This window comes from Triturus cristatus, chromosome 3_2 (assembly GCF_964204655.1).
Source record: "Triturus cristatus chromosome 3_2, aTriCri1.1, whole genome shotgun sequence".
Taxonomy (NCBI): Eukaryota; Metazoa; Chordata; class Amphibia; order Caudata; family Salamandridae; genus Triturus; species Triturus cristatus.
The window spans coordinates 1,106,331,446-1,106,351,055 of record NC_140584.1 but is presented as its reverse complement, the minus strand read 5'-3'; the positions used below and the strand labels follow the sequence as shown (position 1 = coordinate 1,106,351,055).

The window sequence follows — 19,610 nt, the reverse complement described above, 5'->3', positions numbered from 1 at the left end:
TCTCCCATACATTGCTGTGGTCCGTACTTAGGTACATTCCACATTGGATACTGGGGTACAGGTACCCAGGTCATCGGTACCTCAGAGGTCCACCATGGGCTGAGGCATGCATTATGCCACCCATGGAAGACCATTCAAAATGCAACTACAGGCTTGCCATTGCAGCATGTGTCAGCTGGTGCTAGCACCACTTACGAAAGATATAGGTTTCCTGTATCTAGGGTCACTGCACTTAAAACCTACATGTCACCCCTATAGAAGGCCTTATCAATCCTCAAGGCAGGGTGCTTGGTTCTAAGTGTGAGGGTGCCCCTGCATGAGCAGGACACCCCTACAGCCTACAGAGTCCATTCTCCCAGGTTGTAGGTGAAGCAGCCATATACCATATAGAAGGGCACAGCGTAATTATACGACAACCATCTCGGCACTGGCAGCAACGAATCATGTCATACATGGTATCAAACATGTTGGAATCATACTCCCACACCGTAATCAGTGTGGGAGTTATGAGTCAAATAACTGGAAGAGCCCTTCATTAAGCTCTCAGTGCTCCCGGTACCAGTTTTCTAGACCCGGACAGCACAGCATGACTGCTGCCGACCACAGACATGATTCTGCCCTCCTGCTGCTGAGCCAAGCTCAAGCAGGGGAAGGCAGAACAATAGGTATCCTGTCACAGGGAGGTGTGACCACCTCCCAGAATGGATTTAGTGTATTGCGGTTGGTGGGTGCTCTTGTCAGCAAGAGGGGAACTTTTGGTGCCTCCTTGCATAGTCCAGTTCAAAGCAGTTCTGGGAACTGTGGGCTCCCGCTCTGGTGCGAAACTGGACAAAGGACATGGGAGTAACCTCCCCCCTGTCCGAACCCTCCCCTGGGAGGGTCCCCTGAATCATCCTAACCCTTTCTTTAGGGTACTTAAGTGCTTTGTGCCTTGATTTGTCGTGGGACATGATTTGTCGTGGGACATGAACCCCTTCGTCCCTAGATTTGTCGTGGGACATGATTCAATTCAGACACCACTTCAACTTCTACTGTTTGGGTACTCTGGGCTTCACTAGACTTTGTTAGGGCTTGACTTCGTCTCCCTTTCAGTTGGCTGCATCATCTGTGTCTGTGCACCATACAGGAACCTTCGAAGGGCTGTGAGTATCCAAGACACCTGAAGGAATCTCACCTTGAAGTGAAGAAGTCACTTACCTGCATCATCATGCACCGTAACTAAGTTGACTCGTCTGCTGATACTGAGCTCCTACGGACTCCGAAAGGTTCAACAACACAGGTGGTGGTTCTCCACAGCTCTCGAGGCCTGCCCTGCCCTATCACCAAGTTTGAGGCCAGTATCTTCATGGGAGCCACAGGAACCGAACCCCTTTGCACCGCGTCAACTTGCCATTGTAAAGTCTTGTTGGCTTCCTTACACCAAGTTCTTCGGGCTCCAAGTAGCCCCAACCTCAAGTATCTCCAGTGAACAGAATCTTCGTCCACACCGCCTCGTCTGCACCGTGGCATGCATCTTTTGGTGAGCTGCTCAAGGTGCTCTTGCAAATCTAGTGCCTCCAAACTGTGGGTCCTAGTGGGGGTCATCTTTGTTTCTTTTGGGCTCCCTTAATTGCTAGGGGCCTACCCTGACTCCCCTGCTTGTGGTAAGTCACCTGAACCTTGCAGGTCCCGACATTGCACCTTCTTAGACTTCTACGTTGTTTGCAGTTGCCAAGGCCTGTTGGTGCTCCCAACGTACACCGAGCCCTTAACTCTCAACACCCGATTTGGGACAGCTCGTGCACTGCTCTTGGCCTTCCTCCACATCGCCTGGTCCTCACAGCTGCAGAGTCAAGGTCACCGTCACCTCTCCTGCAACTCCCGACATCAGTGGGCATTCGTCTCCCAGGTCTCCGGGTCACTCCTGAGTGACAGACTCTGTCCCCTCTGCTTGCAGGTACTTCTCATCCTGAAACCACCTTCGGATTCCACCAGACACTTTCTCCTTCTCCAGCAGCAGCTTTTTCCTGAAGTCCTCCATTGGGTTTGATAGCGGTTTCACACCTATTCACCCGGCATCCCTGGTGTAGGTAACGTGCGTACTAGGGTATCCACAGGTGGCTCTCCAACCTTCTGTCTTCCACAGTGTTTCTTCAGGGTCCACTGGGAAGGCTCCTTAATCTTTAAAACTGCAACCGCTTGTGCAAAGTACCACAGTGAGGCTTCATTGACTTCAAATGCCATGGCTGGTGAAGGGGCGTTTCAATGCATCATTGCAAGCCATTTCTCATAAATTGTAAAATAAAAGTTCCTGAATTGCTCCTCAACGTTTTTTTGCTTACCAAGTGGCAAGCACTCTAACGTGGAACATGCTGCAGTGCCAAAGTCACTAAAAGTGACGCCCAGCCTACTCTAATGAGATGTTTGACATCTACACCAATTATGCTGAACACTTGGTAGATAAGGGTGTTTTCAAAGTCTAGTTCTTTTTATTATTTCCCCTACAGAAGTCGGTTTTCTGTTAAGAACTAAGAATGCAGTAGATTTTACTTTTTTCACATCACTATCAATATGTGATCAAAGATCTTCACATTTCTTGCCTTTGGCATCATCACTCAGCAAATTTTCTGTTAACGGGTGCCACATCGATAACATAGCATTCACGGCCTCTAGGACTGGGAACCATCAGCTAAGTGACACAGTTGGGAGGACTCTTTTTTGATGCCACACAAAGCACAAAATTAGAAATATTTGCGTTTTGGTTCCCACACATAACAAAACGGTGCACCAGAACTGATTAAAAAGTCAATACCATTCTTCATTAATTCTGAAGATTGTAAAGATACTTTCAGCATACCACCTAACAAGTGGTGAGGATCTCTTACAGGGAAGTACTTCAGCTCAGGTATCGATTTTTACCGGTCATCACACACATTTTTCATATATGTAGCAGAATCACTGCAAATACTAACAATATCAATCCAATTTGTGTTAAACTTGATAAGATCGTTTTGTAGCTACAGTCCACATGTGCAGGTGCTTTTTCAATGTTAATATGCTTACACTGGTATGGGCCATTTCCCTTTTGGTGGGGTTTTATCAGTTATTATAGGCCCATTAGACAAGTGAGCACAAGCTTTAGCACTGGTTAGCAGTAGTAAAGTGCCCAAGGCCAGCAAAACAAAAACAATAAAAACACGAGGACTGAAGGAAAAAAGTTAAGGAGAAACCACATCAAGGAAGCCAGGTCTAACTTACATCTTTGACATATAGTGGACTGTAACAACATTGTGAGTTTCTCTGCAAATGCTGACTTTCTGGTTTTCCTGTGTACATGACCTATCCATGACATATACTGGGAGTTCTTGATGACACACTGATTAGCCCTGCCAAGATAGTTCTATTCTGGCTATCCTTGGCATACCTTTGGCCCATTCTCAACATAAAGCGGGCATTTTGAGTAACATTCTTCCTAATTTTGTATTCTTTTTAACAGAGGGCACTTACAGCTATCATGCATTTGTGGAGGCTTTTATCGTAGGTAATAATAGAACTTTCTATGATAGCACAACTACTATCTGGGGTCTGATTATAGAAGATTAGTGTAAATAGTCTCCTGTCTGATTATGTAGGCTGTATATAATTAAGCAGTAGTTTTACTGTGTCAGACAATAGGAGCTACCTGTTATGGGTCTGGCAAGGACTGGCGGTGGGAAAGATAAAGTGAAGAGACTATTTGAATCAGAGCTGCCCAAGATCTCATAGAAGTAGATGGAGCCAGTGGGGTATATCTGCACAAGGTAACAAAGAATGCCAGGTAACAAAGAATGCCAGGTAACAAAGAATGCCAAAGTTCAGAAGGAAGAGGAACTAGTAAGTAATCCATGAAATACATAAAAAAGAAAACGTTAAAAGAAAAGGGAATGTGGGGTGAAGCATTTAGGGGCATTATACGGCAAGGCTGATTGCTGTTACATGTACTGACTGAAAAATATCCACGCGCAGGACGACATGCAAAGGCAGTGTCTGTGGAACTGACATCTACAGTGATGTTTAAGAGGTAATGTAAAGACACTGCTCCCAGAAGACGGGAAACACCACCTAGTATGGTCCCCCCTGGACTATTTCCCCTTTGGCATTCCAGGTGACAACTTCAGGGGGGTACACAGTAGTGTAGGGGACTATTAACATGTCTTGTTAACCTTTTCAAATTTTTTTTTTATGAAAAACTTTTTATTCTAATATAGCTGTTTATTTTATGGACATCGGGTTATTTTAAAAATATTTTTTTTTTCCATTTTGAAATGTAATGACAGAGATGGAAGGCCACCACCGGTCAGTACAGCCAATCTCAATTTCCAATTTGCTACCGTTTTTTCCCCATCAGTATTTAAGTACATCTGGCTCATAGTTCTTTGGCCAATTTTTAGTGAATTGTCTGAAAATGACACTGTTTTATCCCCACTTTGTCAAAGAACGGTGAACTCCAGCACTCTCAGGGAGAGTAGGATTTACCTGCATGCCACCAAATTATTGGGGTATTTCATTACCGGCCTTCAGAACCCATGGATTTTCAGCCTATGTAAGTGAAAATTGTGCTGTAAATGCACCCTTTGGCAATGTTTCTTATTTTAAATATAACATTTATTTTCTGAAGGATGATAGGTTTGCTTGTACCACAAGTTCTCCAGTCTAAATAAAAAATGGAATTTTCACCTCAGCAGTTCACAATCCACCACTGGTGTCCCATTCACATTCTACCTGGTGCATCTTCCACATCTCCGGTCCTATACAGTGAGACAATTCGCTTCCAGATAACCACCTAGAAGACTAATATTCTGAAATAAAGCCTCTGCTCTTCATGCTATTGGGTGACAGACATTCTATTCATTCCGTTCCAACAACCCCCACCTCTGCGCAGGCGCAGCTTCACTTCCTGTTTCATCACAAACCATAAGCACGAGAAGGGCGAGATGGAAGGGGGAAGGATGGGCAGAAGGACTGTGGTGAGAAAGAAGTGGGCATGGGGTTATAAGACCCAGCAGGCCCATATTTGTGGAAGAAAGCCATGCGCACAGTCAAGCATCAAACTGAGATAATTACTCTATGTCAGTATCTCGTTATCCTTTTGTGATAACTAACAGATCTTTTAGAAATAGTACGATTTGTTTTTAGCTCTTTTCAAGCGATCCAGGCATACTTATTTTAAGGTTTATATTTTTTAATACATTGCTTGAACACAGACAGGGGTCCAGGTGTTAATAGATTAATTTGTGATTGCTCTGTGTATATTTAGAACTAGGCTGCACTATTGACGAGGAGAGTTTTCAATATTTTAGGGAAGATTTTAAGGGCCTGACCTGGGGGCATATCGGCAACACCCGGCGATAATTATCGCTCAACGCTCTTAGCGTGAGGATAATTATCGCCGGGTAACGTGGATTTTTATCGCTGATATAGCGTGCTATTAGCAACGCTTATCTCCTCAGCGATAAAAATCCTCACGCTAACTGCCTAACGTGATATTATCGGGATATGATAAACCCAGCGATAATCTCACGCTATGTGGCGTTAGCTTGCTGATAGGGACTCACAAACTTAGCCATGATATCCACCTTCCATAGGATATCATGGCTAAGTCAGTCCTGAAGCAGGCGTAAGGAAAGTAGCGATAAGAGGGGTTATCGCTACTTTTCCTGACGCTATGCTTCATAGCGTGGGGCTTGATGATAGGGGAAATGTCGCTTAGCGACATTTCTCCTGTCATGTTAGGTCAGGAACGCCCACTTTGCATCTCATTAGAAATGCAAAGCTGGGCATTAGGAATCCAGACGCTAAAGCAAGGTTTCACGCGTTAGCGTGGGCTTGCTAATTAGGCGATAAAATTATCGCCGCTTTTTGGCCGATAACGGCCGCAAAGGCGGCGATAATTTTTTATCGCCTGCGTGTAAATATGCCCCTCAGTGTTTGACGGACGGAATAGTAGTGAGAACATTACCACCACCATCTCAACAGTGTTCTGTCCGCCAAATTTAGAGATGGCCGCCAGTCCAGCAGCCATATCTGTACATTGAAGGGAACCGCTGTCACTGATGTTACTTTCAGTGTCCTAAAAGTTTTGGGGATGGCCACAATCAGTTTTGATGGCTGTCCATTAAACTTTTGACATTTTTTGTTTTTCAAAAGCAAACCCCCAAAGTGGGGGTGGTGGTGAGCTTTGGGGGGGATTTAGGGGTATATATATTTTTTTCCTGTTCTTCACTACCAGGTTTTTCCAGGCAGTAACAGACAGGGAAAAGGGCATTTCTCTGCACACCTTAAATATGGTGTATATTGTAAAGTTCTTTCTGCAATGGTCCCTAGTCTGTTGGGCCATCGGGGAAGTATTCTGTGGATGGAGCTAACTGAGTCTCTGTCGACGGAATACACAAGGTCCTCACATCTCTAAATGAGGAGGGTGAACCAGGGTTCTAACAGGATGGGTTCTCCATTCCTGTCCACCAAACACTAAATCGGGGCCTAAGTTATTTATCTTTTTTCTTATTTTTGTTACATTTACAATTGCATCCTGCAGATAGGTGCAATTACTGCAAATGAGTAACTGTTCACTTTAAATGAAATAAAAATTGAAGTATTTTATGTTATCCATTAAGCTTTGAATGGAAGTGATAAACGTATTTCCCTCTGTAAGGCTAAATAAATTGTAATGTACTGGTGCCTTTGCTAGAGTGTGGGTCAGTGCTTACTTACTAGTGCAGATCATAAAAATAGTGTCATTTGACTCGAAGGAAACATGCTATGAATTTGCTGCTGCATATGTGGTGCAATAAATAATGATTTATTTGTATTTACCACTCCGTACCACACTTATTCACCTTCAATAGAAACAGACATTTAGCCAACGTAAGGGACTCCGGCCCTCATTTATAAGGATTTGGCACAGGGCAGAGCAGCAAGTCACCTTGCTGCGCTGCCCGATGCCCATGTGAAAGGGCAGGAATGCATCGTATTTATCCGATGTGCGTTCCTGTTCTTTCTCCCTGCGCTGGTGTTGTTTTGGCAGCGAACGCAAATTCAGGTATCGTTGCACCATGGTGCAAGGGTACCTCTGGTGCATGCAGGATTGTTTTTCTAGAGGAAGGGGCACCTTCCAGCACAAACATAATTCTGAGAGGTGTTTTCCTCTTTCTATGTGTGCAGCACAATGCAGCAAAAGAAAGAGGAAAAAACTAGGAAAATAGAGATATTTCTCCTTGTTATGCCTCAACTCGGGAGGCGTAAGATTTTGACGCATTCTCATGTTTACAAATCCTTGCAAATCTGGGAATGCGCCAAAAACCATGGGAGTTAGGTAGGAACCCCCGCTGTGACGCCCATGCAGTGGCGGCTCCTCCACTATGGCGGAGAAGCATCGCCCACTGCTTTTAAGCAGTGCGAAAAGCAAAAACATAAAATGATTATAACTTTCAAATATCATCATTTTGTGTGTGTGCTGCTTTGCAGGCGGGGCTGCTCTGCTCTCGGAACAGGGCAGGGGAGGAGGGGGTTGCCGACTCCTAAGTACGCAATGACTGCTTGGTCAGCCCTCTCCGGCTGCTCAAACCGTTTATGCGCACTTTCCCTGTTCTCCATACAGGCTGCATTACAGCCTGCATAGAGAACGTGCCTGAATGTGTAATGTAAATACGGTTCTATGTAAAGCGCTCCAATACCATCGGGTCGAGTTCGCGCTATATAAATATGCAAAAAAAAAAAACATGCCCACCCCTCCAGCCCCTGTCTGAGCGCCGTATAACGGCACTCAGACCAATCACAACGCTGCATCATAGCGTTGTGATTGGCCTAGGGGAGGTAGCCAGGCTACCTGCTTCCTGTTCCTGAAGTCGGAGACAGGAGAGCAGGAGCAGAGACGCAGGAACCAGCGGCAAGGTAAGTTATTTATTTATTTGTATTTTTTTATTCTGCTAACTCCCTTCCGCAATCGACACCCCCCAGCGCCGACCTGTGTGGCCCCCCCTGGAACCCTGGAGCCAGCCACCCCACCCACGAGCCCCCATGCCCACCACCCCACCCACATGCGTCCATGGAACACCTTGCGCAGAGAAAGGTGACGCAGTGATTTGCGCATTGTGGCTTGCATGGCTCCATAACTCTGACGCATCGAACATGACGTAAGGCTCTCATAAATATGCCCCTTATTTTACCTGTGCGCACATCAGCGCATTTGACAATGCCGTGAGCTCACTTACAAACATTTGCAAGTGCTTGATTGGCATTTCTTAGTGCATCACATATACTTCAAGCCTCTGAAGCTGTCAGCAGTCACATAATTGTGTTGATACCCAACATGTTTTATCTTTCATTTCTATGGTTCCTGCATTTTCAGATGGGCAACCCTGTTGTGGGTCACCAACAGACCGAGCAATAATGAAGCCCTTGGATTGTGGCTGGAACATTCGAGACTTCCACAGCCATCTACTGCTAACAAGAGAGTTAGCATCTCGCAAAAGTGGCACAGATCACACAGAGGGACGCAGGAGGAGCGCGCGGTTACTTGAATCACGGCTGCCCCCCCCTAATGATCGCTGACTCACTTGGGAGCTCCTCAGAGATGGGCCTCCTTTCTTTCTAGCACTGCTATTTCCTGTGACGCTACGACCCGCGCGCGGTTTGTCAGATTACAATGGAGCGCTGCGCCGCAGAGGACGTCTCCAAGGAGAAGAAACCTACATTGACTAAGAGAGGAACCTTCCAATTAGCTTTAGGGAAGAGTGAAGCTGGGACCTATTTTCAGACAACGTCTCCCAGGGGCAAAGCCAGGGAGAAACCCTATTGAAAATAGGGCCCCCAGGGTCGCCTGTCAAGTGCCGCGTTCATCAGGGTTCTGCGGAGCCCTCCATTGGAATCCCTGGAGCAAAGTTCAGCGCGCGCATGATTCATTTACTTCAGTCAGGTACAACGCGCAGTGACCTTGTTCATATCATCTCTGCGATATTCCGGGCCTAATTCGCCTAGACGCGTTTGTCCTTTATCTCTTTCTTATGGTTCTTTACATTTCGGAACATGCATATTTCAAGCTTTCTTATCCGTGCCATTAGCGGCCATTTTAGATCTAATATGCGGCATTGTACAAACACAGTATTGCTAATGTTCACCCAAAATCCTGACTTCCATTTATGACCAGTTTTATTTCTGTTATTTTTTTTTTCCTATTTTTTTTTCCTAAGGCATATTCAGCGGGGGCCTGCTCCCCTTTTGATAATTGATGACAAAATTCCCCCTGTGAATGTATTCCTTTGTCTTAGGAAACAGTGCATATTCAATTCTTTCCCATTTTTTCTGTCTCCAGGGCCCTCTTCCATGGACTTCTGGGGTTGTAACATATTAAATAAATTGCTTTTACAGAAAACTCATCTCTTTGGTTTCTGCCTGCATTGCTTATGTCATTGCATGCATTTTTAGGAATTTCAGTTCAAGAAAGAAATATATATTGCGCAAAATCTTACATGAACTTGCTCGGCAGGGTGTGGGCCCAAGACTTCTTTGAACAAATAGTTTCAAAATTGTAAAAAGTATAAATGTTAAAATCTACACTTTCTTGATTCAAATAAAATCACGTTTTATTGCATCTTTAGAAATGTAAACTCTGACCTTTAAAAACGCATTTAAATTCGGGAATTTGCACTTTAATGTTTCTGAATTCAATTCGATTTAAATGTTGTTAAATCTTCCTGTCCACCCATTCGTCACTTCCAATCATTATCTCTTGGTTGGTGCTGAAGGACGTCACAATGCATTGGCATCTTTCTGCTCATGAGAATCTCACCAAATGCATCAGCAGGTACTCACCTGCATTTGGTACAGGCTTATGCTGTTTTACTGCTTACAATACTGTTCATCGCTGGTGTCCAGCTCGGCGGTGCCTGCTCATGTAATATGTATAATTGCATACACAAAACAAGCATTGACAAAGCCAATATGTCTCGCATATGCAAGAGCTATTGGCATTGCTAATATGTTTTAGCACTGTTGTGCACCAGAGTGGCTGCTGTTTAGCATGGCTAAAAGTTAGTAGGGTAAAGGAGAGTGGTGTGGAGCGGAGTGTAGAATGGTGTGTTATGGAGTGGCGTAGAATGGCGTGGAGTGGTGCATAGCAGGGTTGAGTGGCATGGAGAGGAGTGAAGTGGAGGGTCATGGAGTAGCATACAGTGTTGTGGAGGGAGTAGAGTGGCATCGAATGGAATGATGTAGAGTGGAGTGGCGAAGAGCAGTGTCAGAGTTCAGTAGGGTGTTGTAGAATGGAGTGGTATATGTGTTGTAGAGTGGGTACAGCAGAGTGGAGAAGTGTAGAGGGTATTGCTTACAGTGGAGTATAGTGTTGTAGAATAGAGTGGCTTACAATGGAGTAGCTTGCCATAGAGTTGAGTGGCATAGAGTGGAGTGGAGTACTGTGTCATAGAATAGAGTGGACTAAAGTAGCATGACGTGGTAAATAGTAGGGTCATAGAATGGCACAAAGTGGAGTACAGTGTGGAAGAGTGGAGTGACATAGTGGAGTACAGTGTCAATAGAGCAAAGTTTATGGAGTGGAGCATCATAGAGTGGAGTGTCGTGGAGTGGAGTGTCTTAGGCCGGAGTGGAGTAGAGTGGCAAGAATGAAGTGGCGTAAAGTACAGTGGTGCAGAGTAGATTGGCATAGAGTGCAGTGGCGTAGTGTGCGTTGATTTTGAGAAAAGTGGTGTAGAGTGCATTGGCATAGAGTGCAGTGATGTAGAGAAGCGTAGAGTGCAGTGGCATAGAGTAAAGCAGTGCAGATTGCAGTGGCATACAGTAAAATGGCATAGAGTGGAGTGGTGTAGCGTGTAGTAGAGTGGTGTAAAGTGAAGTGGTATAGAGTGGAGTGGTGCAGGGTAGAGTGCAGAGGTATAGAGTGCAGTGGCTTAGAGTACAGATACATAGAATGTAGTAGCGTAGAGTGTAGTAGAGTGGTGTAAAGTTGAGTGGTGCAGAGTAGAGTGCAGTGGCGTAGAGTTCAGGCATGCAGAGTAGAGTGTCAGAGTGCAGGGTCGTACAGTGCAGGGTTGTAGAGTGGCGCAGAGTAGAGTGGTGCAGAGAGCAGTGATGTAGAGAATAGTGGAACAGAGTAGAAGAGAGTGGCGTAAAGAGCAGTGACATAGAGTGGAATGGTGTGGAGTGGCATAGCATGCAGTGGCGTAGAGTGCAGTGGCATAGAGTAGAATGTTGTAGAGTATAGTGGCATAAAGAGCAGTGGTGCAAAGTAATTGGCATAGGTATAGTGGCGTAGGGTGCACTGGTGTAGAGTGAATTAGTGTTGAGTGCAGTGGTTTAGAGTTGAGTGGTGTAGCATAGAGTGCAGTGGTGTAGAGTGGTACAGCTTAGAGTGGGGTGGTGCAGCATGACGTAAGGTGCAGTGACATGGATTGCAGTGACAGAGAGAAGAATGGTTTAGAGTAGAGTGGAGTGGTGCAGGGTACAGTATAGTGGTGCAGGGTAGAGTGCAGTGGCATAGAGTAGTGGCAAAGAGCGCAGGGGCATAGAGTAGAGTGGCATCAAGCAGAGTGGTGCAGCATTGATTGCAGTGGCATGGAGTTGAGTGCCGCAGAGTGGAGAAGAGTGGCGTAAAGTAGTGGCATAGAGGGCAGTGCAGTGGCATATAGTAGATTGTTTCAGAGTAGAGTGAAGTGGCATAGAGAGGAGTGTGCAGACTAGAGAGGAGTGGTATAGAGTAGTGCCGTGGAGTGCAGTGTTACAGAGTGGAGTGGCGCTGAGTGGTGTAGAGTGCAGTGACAAAGAGTGCAGTGGTGCATAGTAGAGTGGGGCATTACAAGTGCGTCAGACAAGTTCGTCAACACAAGCCAGGAGGAAGAGTCGCCATCATATTCAAACCCGCCATCGGCTGCACCAGCCACATGGACACCACCACCAGTTACATGACTGATACACATCACGTTCATTGTATACTTCACAGCTAACATTTCCCTGGATGGAACTCTCATATGCAGACTACAATGGCCACACATCAATTTCACCAGTGACATCACAGACTTTGACGCATCCCTTATCACTTTCATCCTTCTTGGAAGTCTTAACTTTCACCTAGAAGACTGCACTGACCCTAACTCTATAGCCCTTCTAGCAACTCTGTCTTTGTTACCGAATCCACCTATACCACAGACACCTATTGGACAATATTTCCTCCTCAATCAGCAACATCACAGTTGAAAAACCAGCACGCATGACCTGGAATGACCACAGCCTCGTCAGTTTCAGCATATGAATCCTGCACCACCACAGACCTACCACCACCGGATCCACCTATACCACAGACACCTATTGGACAATATTTCCTCCTCAATCAGCAACATCACAGTTGAAAAACCAGCATGCATGACCTGGAATGACCACAGCCTTGTCAGTTTCAGCATATGAATCCCGCACCACCACAGACCTACCACCACCGGACCTGCCTGCTATAGCTGGAAAAGCATCACAGAAGAGTTCTGGACTTCTGCCCTCTCCGTGCACTGGCCTGAGCACACAAGCAACTTGCAGTAGGCATCAATACCCTCAACAGCTGGATCACTGCATGCTCCAACATCCTGGCTCCCTTCAAGAGCAATCAACTGGCAAACGCCTGACCACAGGCCAGCTGGCCAACAGAGGAACTCAGGCTGATGAAACGCCGCTAAAAGAAACTGGAGTGCAAATGGAAAACAAGTTAAGACATCTTCAAATTCACCCTGGAACGCTACAACCAACAGATACAGAACACCAACCCCACAGATCTTACAGACCGCAATGAGAGTAGCTCAAACAGCAGTAAGGAAATCTCTGCCATCATCAGAGATTCCACTTTGCCTCCTGTCTCCTTCAGCAACATCATCTCAACTTCCCTTATAGCCGAAGAATAAATCCTGGCCTTGTGGCCCGCCATCACCACTGCTGAAACCGCTGTTACCATGAGAACCATCCACTCGGGGATCCCATCTGACCTTGTCCCTCACCACACCCTCACCAAAGGACTCTTACTGATCACCAAAGACTTAACACACTTTCTCAGTCTCTCCATCGACTCCTGACACTTGGAAACACTGCACTGTCATGCCCCTGCTCAAGAAACGATCCACTGAGCCAGACAAGCTCTCAAACTACAGATCGATTTTCCTCCCACCGTACCCATCAAAGGTCTTAGAGAAGCTAATGAACCAATGTCTCACCAAACATCTCAGCAACCACCAGCTCTTTGATGCCACGCAGTCCGGATTCAGGCCCAACCACAATACAGAAACAGCACACATCCCCGCCAAAGATAACATCTGCATGATTCTTGACAGAAGAGATGAGGCAGCCCTCATTCTCCTGGAGCTCTTTCACACCCCATCCTCATCAGGCACCTGCATGTGATTGGCATCTGTGGGACCTTGCCTTTTCAAAGGGCCACCCTGATTTCTACCTTCCTTTGCTGAACCTGTTTTTGTTGGGTTTTAATGACTTTACTCCTGCTAACCAGTGTTAAAGTTGCTGGGCTCCCCCTCTTAAACATGGTAAAACTTGCATGCATCTGTTTGGTACATTTAGTTCACCTAAAAGTCCTTAGTAAATGGTACTACATGTACCCACAGCCTGAAAAATAAATGCCGCTATTGGGCTACAACACTGATTGTGCCACCCACTAAAGTAGTGCTATAAATATTTCTCAGACCTGCCACTGCAGTCTGTAGCCCAGTCCTAAACTGTCAATTCAACCTGCCAAAATACACGTTTTGCTAGACCTAAATCTTCCTTTTTAATACTTATACGCCACCCCTACGGGAGGCCCTATAGGCTCATGGGGCAGGGTGCATGACATCTAAAAAGTAGGATGCATACTTAAGTTTTACATGTTGTTTATCACTGTTGTAAGGTTATCTGTATGGTAGACTAATACCGGTTTACCTTATTAATCTTAATAATTGCTAACTTCAGTTTGGGAACAGATAGAGAAAGGCTTCTTCCACCAAATGGAATGTAATTTAAAATCCTCTTTAACCCCCTAACTGCTGAGCCTCCCCCTCGCCCCCAGTGTTGAGCACTTTTTTTTGCTATACCTTTTGTTCACATAAGGTATCCATGCCAAATTTGCCTCCTTTTTTCCAGCATTCTGGGGAGTCCCCTGGAGGGGACCAAGAAAATAGCCAAAATATAGTTAAAGTTTCAGTTCTGGGGAAAAAATAGAAAAAAAGTGCTCTGGATAAAAGTATCTGATTTTTTCTTCCTAAGAATGGAATCAACTAATGGTTTTCTGTGCTACAGTAACCATCTTCCCAACATTCAGGAACTTGTAGATCTGAATCTCGAAACCTATGTGTTTTACGACAGTTTTGGCATTTTTCAAAGATGGAGCCCCTTTTTCCTATTTTTGTGCTTTCATCCTATTTCCAGTTTACGGTAGAAACCAGTGTGAAACACATGGAAGATCCAGGAAAGCTATATATGTCTGAAAATTAGGCACAGTTCAAAATTCAGCAAGGGGTTGTATATGTAAATCCCTCAAGGTTTTTCTAAAGAAACTAACTGTTGAAAGAACATATGGAACAATGTTTTCATCTGTAACTTTTTGTCATGAGGGCCGATCTACAAAAGCAATGTACCATTATGTTTGGCAGACCCTTTTGGTTGTGGGGATATATAGGGTTTGTAGAATCTCCAAGAACCGAGGTACCCAGAGCCAGCAACTGAGCTGCACGTACAATGGGTTTTCATTGTGTACTGAGTACAGGCCAATTCATATGGTGAAATATGTAGAGTAAAAAATGGATATCAAGGAAACATATATATTTGTGAAATGGGCACAAGAGATGGAGTTTAGGAGCGGTGGTTATTTGTACATGTCTGAATTTGTGGGTACCCGAACGAGCATAAGATTTATAGTGTATTTTTTAAAATGTCTTCTTTCTTGCACACCAGCTTATATTTGGAAGGCAAAAATGCAGCAAAATCCAATTGGTAGTACCAAATATTCTACAATTCTATGCTTCCACATGTCTTCTGATAAAAATGGTACCTTACTTGTGTGGGTAGGCCTAGTGTCTATTTCAGGAAACGGCTGGAAACGCAACATGGACACATCAAAGTCTTCCACTGATATGACCCTTTTTTTGCAAAGTGGGTAGCTGTGGATTTTGGGCCCTAGCTCTGGCGGCACTTAGGAAAACCTAGCAAACCTGTACATGTTTAAAAATGAGGCACCGAGGAAATCAAGGATGAGGTGATTTGCCTGGCTCTCACTAGGTTGATTTATCTAGAATCCCTTGCAAACATTAAACTTTGACTGAAAACAAATTTTCTCACACTTCTGTGACATAACGTTCTGGAATCTGCAGGAACCACAAACCTTCTTCCACCCAGCATTTCCCTAAGTCTTCCAATAAAAATGGTACCACACTTGTGTGTGTAAGCATAGTGCCCCCAAAAGGAAACAGTCCAAACGCAACATGGATACATCACATTTTCCCACTCAAAAAGGACCCATTTTTTGCAAAGTGGGTAGCTGTTGATTTTGGGCACTAACTCAGATGGCACCTAGGGAAACCTTGCGAACCTGCACATTTGTGAAAACAAGACATCTGGAGAAATTCAGGGCGGGGTGATTTGTGTTGCTCTCGAATATGTGATGTTACAACGCGATCAAAATGATCACGGAACGTTACATCGCAGTTTTTACAACGCATGTCGTTACAGTGACTTCCACTGGAGTGCGCTGGACTTAGGAATAGTATGATTTACTATTCCAACACCAGTCTACGTACAGTAGGGAAGGTGTTGGAATAGTAAATCATACTATTCCTTATGTTAGAGCGCCATCCGGCACAAGTCATTGTAACAACTCGTGTTGCAATACCCACGATGTAAAGGCATTGCGATGCAATACCCGCATGGTGATGGATGTTTCCCGTGGGTCTCACCGGGGATCTTCAACCAGAATCCTTTGCAAACCTCAAACTTTGATTAACACATTTTGCTCACATTTCTGTGATGGAAAGTTCTGGAACCTGTAGGGAGCCACAAACATCCTTCCACTCAGCATTTCCATAAGTCTTCCAAAAAAAATAGTACCTCACTTGTATGGGCAGGTATAGTGCCTGTGACAGGAAACAGCACAAAATGCAACATGGATACATCACATTTTTCCACTGAAAACCAACGCTTTTCTTCCAATGTGGGTGAGAGTAGATTTTTGGCCCTAGCTCAGGAGACACCTAGGAAAACCTAGCACATTTTTTAAAACTATACAATTAGGGGAGTCCCGTGTTGTGTGCCTTGTGTGAATCCTATGAGGTTTTCTTACCCATAGTGCCCTGTAAACCTCAAACTTGGTCTGAAATCACAAATTTCCCTTGCATTTCTTTGATGGAAACTTCAGTAATCCACAGAAATCCACAAAATTCCTACCACCAGTGTTATCCCACTTGTACTGATAAAAACGCTATAATAATATTTTAACAAGGGAGAACGAAGGATCACTGAGGAAACGGGGTAATAGCTTTATAAAAAACACACTGGTCCCTAGTAAGAATACTGCAAAGAACCAAATGGGAAATAAAATGTACAACATGACCCGAGCACACCTATGAATTAAACACTAATGTGTTATTGACAAATGCACAATAGTATCTTGATGTGTCATGTCATGTCTTCTCTTTATTTTCATTGGTCCAGCCAAGCGTGTTTCGTCGCCCGGGAGTGCCCGCGACTTCCTTAGGGCTGGAAAATAAATGTGTACAAGATTCTCTTGTATTATATATAAAAAAACTCCAAATATTATAATCAGGTGAGAAACTGGTGGAGCCCATAAAATAAAATAAAATAAAATACAATGGGCTGAAGAGCATACAGAACAATAGGTCACGAATTAGGATACAAGATTTAACAGCAAAAACACCCACGTTGCTGAAAAAAAGTGATGTCAGTAAATGTGCATAGCCAAAAGGTGAGAAACCTAGATGGGAATCAAATATTGGTGAGTATAAGACTGAATAGATTGTGAGGAGAAAATTATGCGTCACCAAAAGGACCGAGTATTGAACACTCCCAGATGCCGTGGTAACTAATGTAAACATATATCTACCTGATAACCAGTAAAATCTATCCTGGCCACATGGAGAAGAAAGAAGAAGAAACGATATCACAGAATGCAATATCTGAAAGGAAGCTTTGATATTATGCGCGCAACCATATACCCATGATTTTAGCACACCATGTGTTTAATCCAATTACAGATAAGTCATTGACTCACCAATATGTGCTATGTATCTCGAGAGACAGTTTCGTCACTAGTAATACATTGTAGCATTATACGATTCACTAGCTTTAATCCATTGTCTAGTAATTTCATTTGGCCAGGAAACAGGCAGATAGATCACCTTTAATTGATTGCTCGAATTTTGAGTCAACAGTCAACATATGACTTATACATTATTTTTCCTTTCAGATATTGCATTCTGTGAGACCCCACTCAAGGCCTCAAGGAGTCCTGAATCCTGCTTGCACAAAGGGGCAGAAACTGCTTATGAAAGGTTGAGGATTGCCTCCTGTTTGACTGATGCAGGGATACAAAAAGCAGAAGGACTCCTGAATCCAAGATGGTCCAGCTAATCACAGCAGACCGAATCTTGCAGGAGACCTTAATAGAGAGTCACCTGGTGCCCAGATGCCTATCCTGAGAGCTTGGGGCTGCAAGACTGACCAGAATGAGCTTTTCCAGTAGATGGTGATAAGTCCGAAGGTAAAATCTATAATGTGATAACCCACTTAGTGTATCAAACCTCTATTCCATTGCAGTCGGCCTGAAATTGTACCTAGTTCCTATTCAACCGTGAACTGTTGTTTACTTTGTAATATACATAGCCTCAAACAACTACTGTCTGATCCCACTCATACAGCTATCCGTTGTCTAGATTTGATATTTGGGTAGCTATGAGGACGTCACTATGCTATTGTGACCACTCTACCATATTATATTCTTAGAACTTTGACATATTCCACTACCAACCCACTCTCTCCTCTATGTCTACAAAAATGCTGAGAAACGAGGTGGTATGTTAGTCGCCTCGTCATGCAGATTGGTGAAGGACACCCAGACTGACATGCAGTCGCGGCCGGCATGACTCACGGGTGGGGGGTAGTCACGCAGCGGTTCTTGAGCAGGGGGGGTTAATTTAAAAATAAAATAAACGTACCTTACCGGGTCCTGGTTTTTTCTCTCCTGACCTGCTCTCCTGCGGTCCTGCCTCGGAAGGGAACAGGAAGCGGGCAGGCAGCCTCCCTCCACTCCCCTCCCCTAAGCCAATCACAATGCTGCAATCGCAGCGTTGTGATTGGTTGGGATGCTGACCAGCCAGGCGCACATGGTAGTTTTACGTTTCTGCTTCTCGCACTGCGAGAAAGCAGTGGAGCTATGCACCTCCGCCCTAGTGGAGGAGCCGCCCCAGCTAATATGCAAACTTCGATTTGTGAAGCTTGCTCACATGTAAACCATTATGTCTTGCCAGAATAGGCTCCAGCAATCCTTCTGGAAATAGCTGCAAGCTCACCACCTAGCTTTACTGAATGCTCAAGGCTCCCTGGACACCTGTATCTGTCAAGCACCTGGAGATGTAAACCCCCAGTCTAGGATCAGGTGTGAAAGCCCGCCAATCCTTTCTCCTGTTAAAATTTCGATGTACAATTTAAATATTTCTCTGATATTAATACACATTCTTATGGCCCTCCACACTTGCACCATTCAATACAGTTTCTGATGACTCTCTTGGAGAGCACTAGGAAAGTGTATTTAGGCTTGAAACCGGCAACACTTTTGCAGGCATTAACAGTTTATATATTTTTAATACTCACTAGTACTCAGAAGCAGCTCATGTGTAGTATTTTAGCAGTATATAAATCACAAGGTCATACAGATATTGTTTTATGTATTTATTTTGTGATCACTACACATCAGTAGCTTAGTTCGTTCAAGCTACTGAGCCTGTTTCTTTTGACATTATTTAATTGTGGGAAAAATACCACATTTTCTATTATTTAGTTTTCTTGGAATATAGGGACAGGGGTATCAAGAAAGGGAGCGGATGTTCATCAATATATTTTGCTGAATGCGTTACTAGCTCAAATTCACTCCAATCTCTAAGAAACTGGGGGACTGTCTATTGCAATCATTGTTACCTTTAAAAGTTCAATCACAAAGATGAGCGGCTGGGGCTCCTTCTGAAGTTCATCCAGGTCGTCGTAGCCAAGCGTGTGATAGGCGAACATGTTGGCCTGCCCACATGTATGCATGTGCCATTCTGTTGGGTCCTTTCCTTCGGCAATTCGGCGTAGGCTTTTGGAGACCAGTGGGTAGACACCTGTATGCTGAATACAAAATAAAATACCTTACTTACAAAGCTGTAGCAAGCCATTTCCAAAATAGGAGAAATGCATTTGGCATTCGTGGTGCATAAAAATATCAGGATCGTATTCGAGATCTTAGTGCCATTATGTTGTAGTGCTCCATTGACCTGGGATCAACCAACCAGAACCACTGATTTCTTTCGCTAGAGATATAAAAGCAATATAGAGGACGGTACATGTACTTT

The 19,610-nt window shown here is 44.4% G+C and overlaps 1 protein-coding gene across 1 annotated transcript in view; it reads right to left on the bottom strand.

Moving 5' to 3' along the window:
- AIPL1 (AIP like 1 HSP90 co-chaperone) overlaps positions 1–19,610 on the bottom strand; it is a 256,206-nt gene that overhangs the window by 165,469 nt on the left and 71,127 nt on the right. The window contains exon 3 of the mRNA XM_085649906.1: positions 19,198–19,386. Coding sequence (XP_085506032.1) covers positions 19,198–19,386 — 189 coding nt within the window. The remainder of the gene's footprint in view (positions 1–19,197; positions 19,387–19,610) is intronic.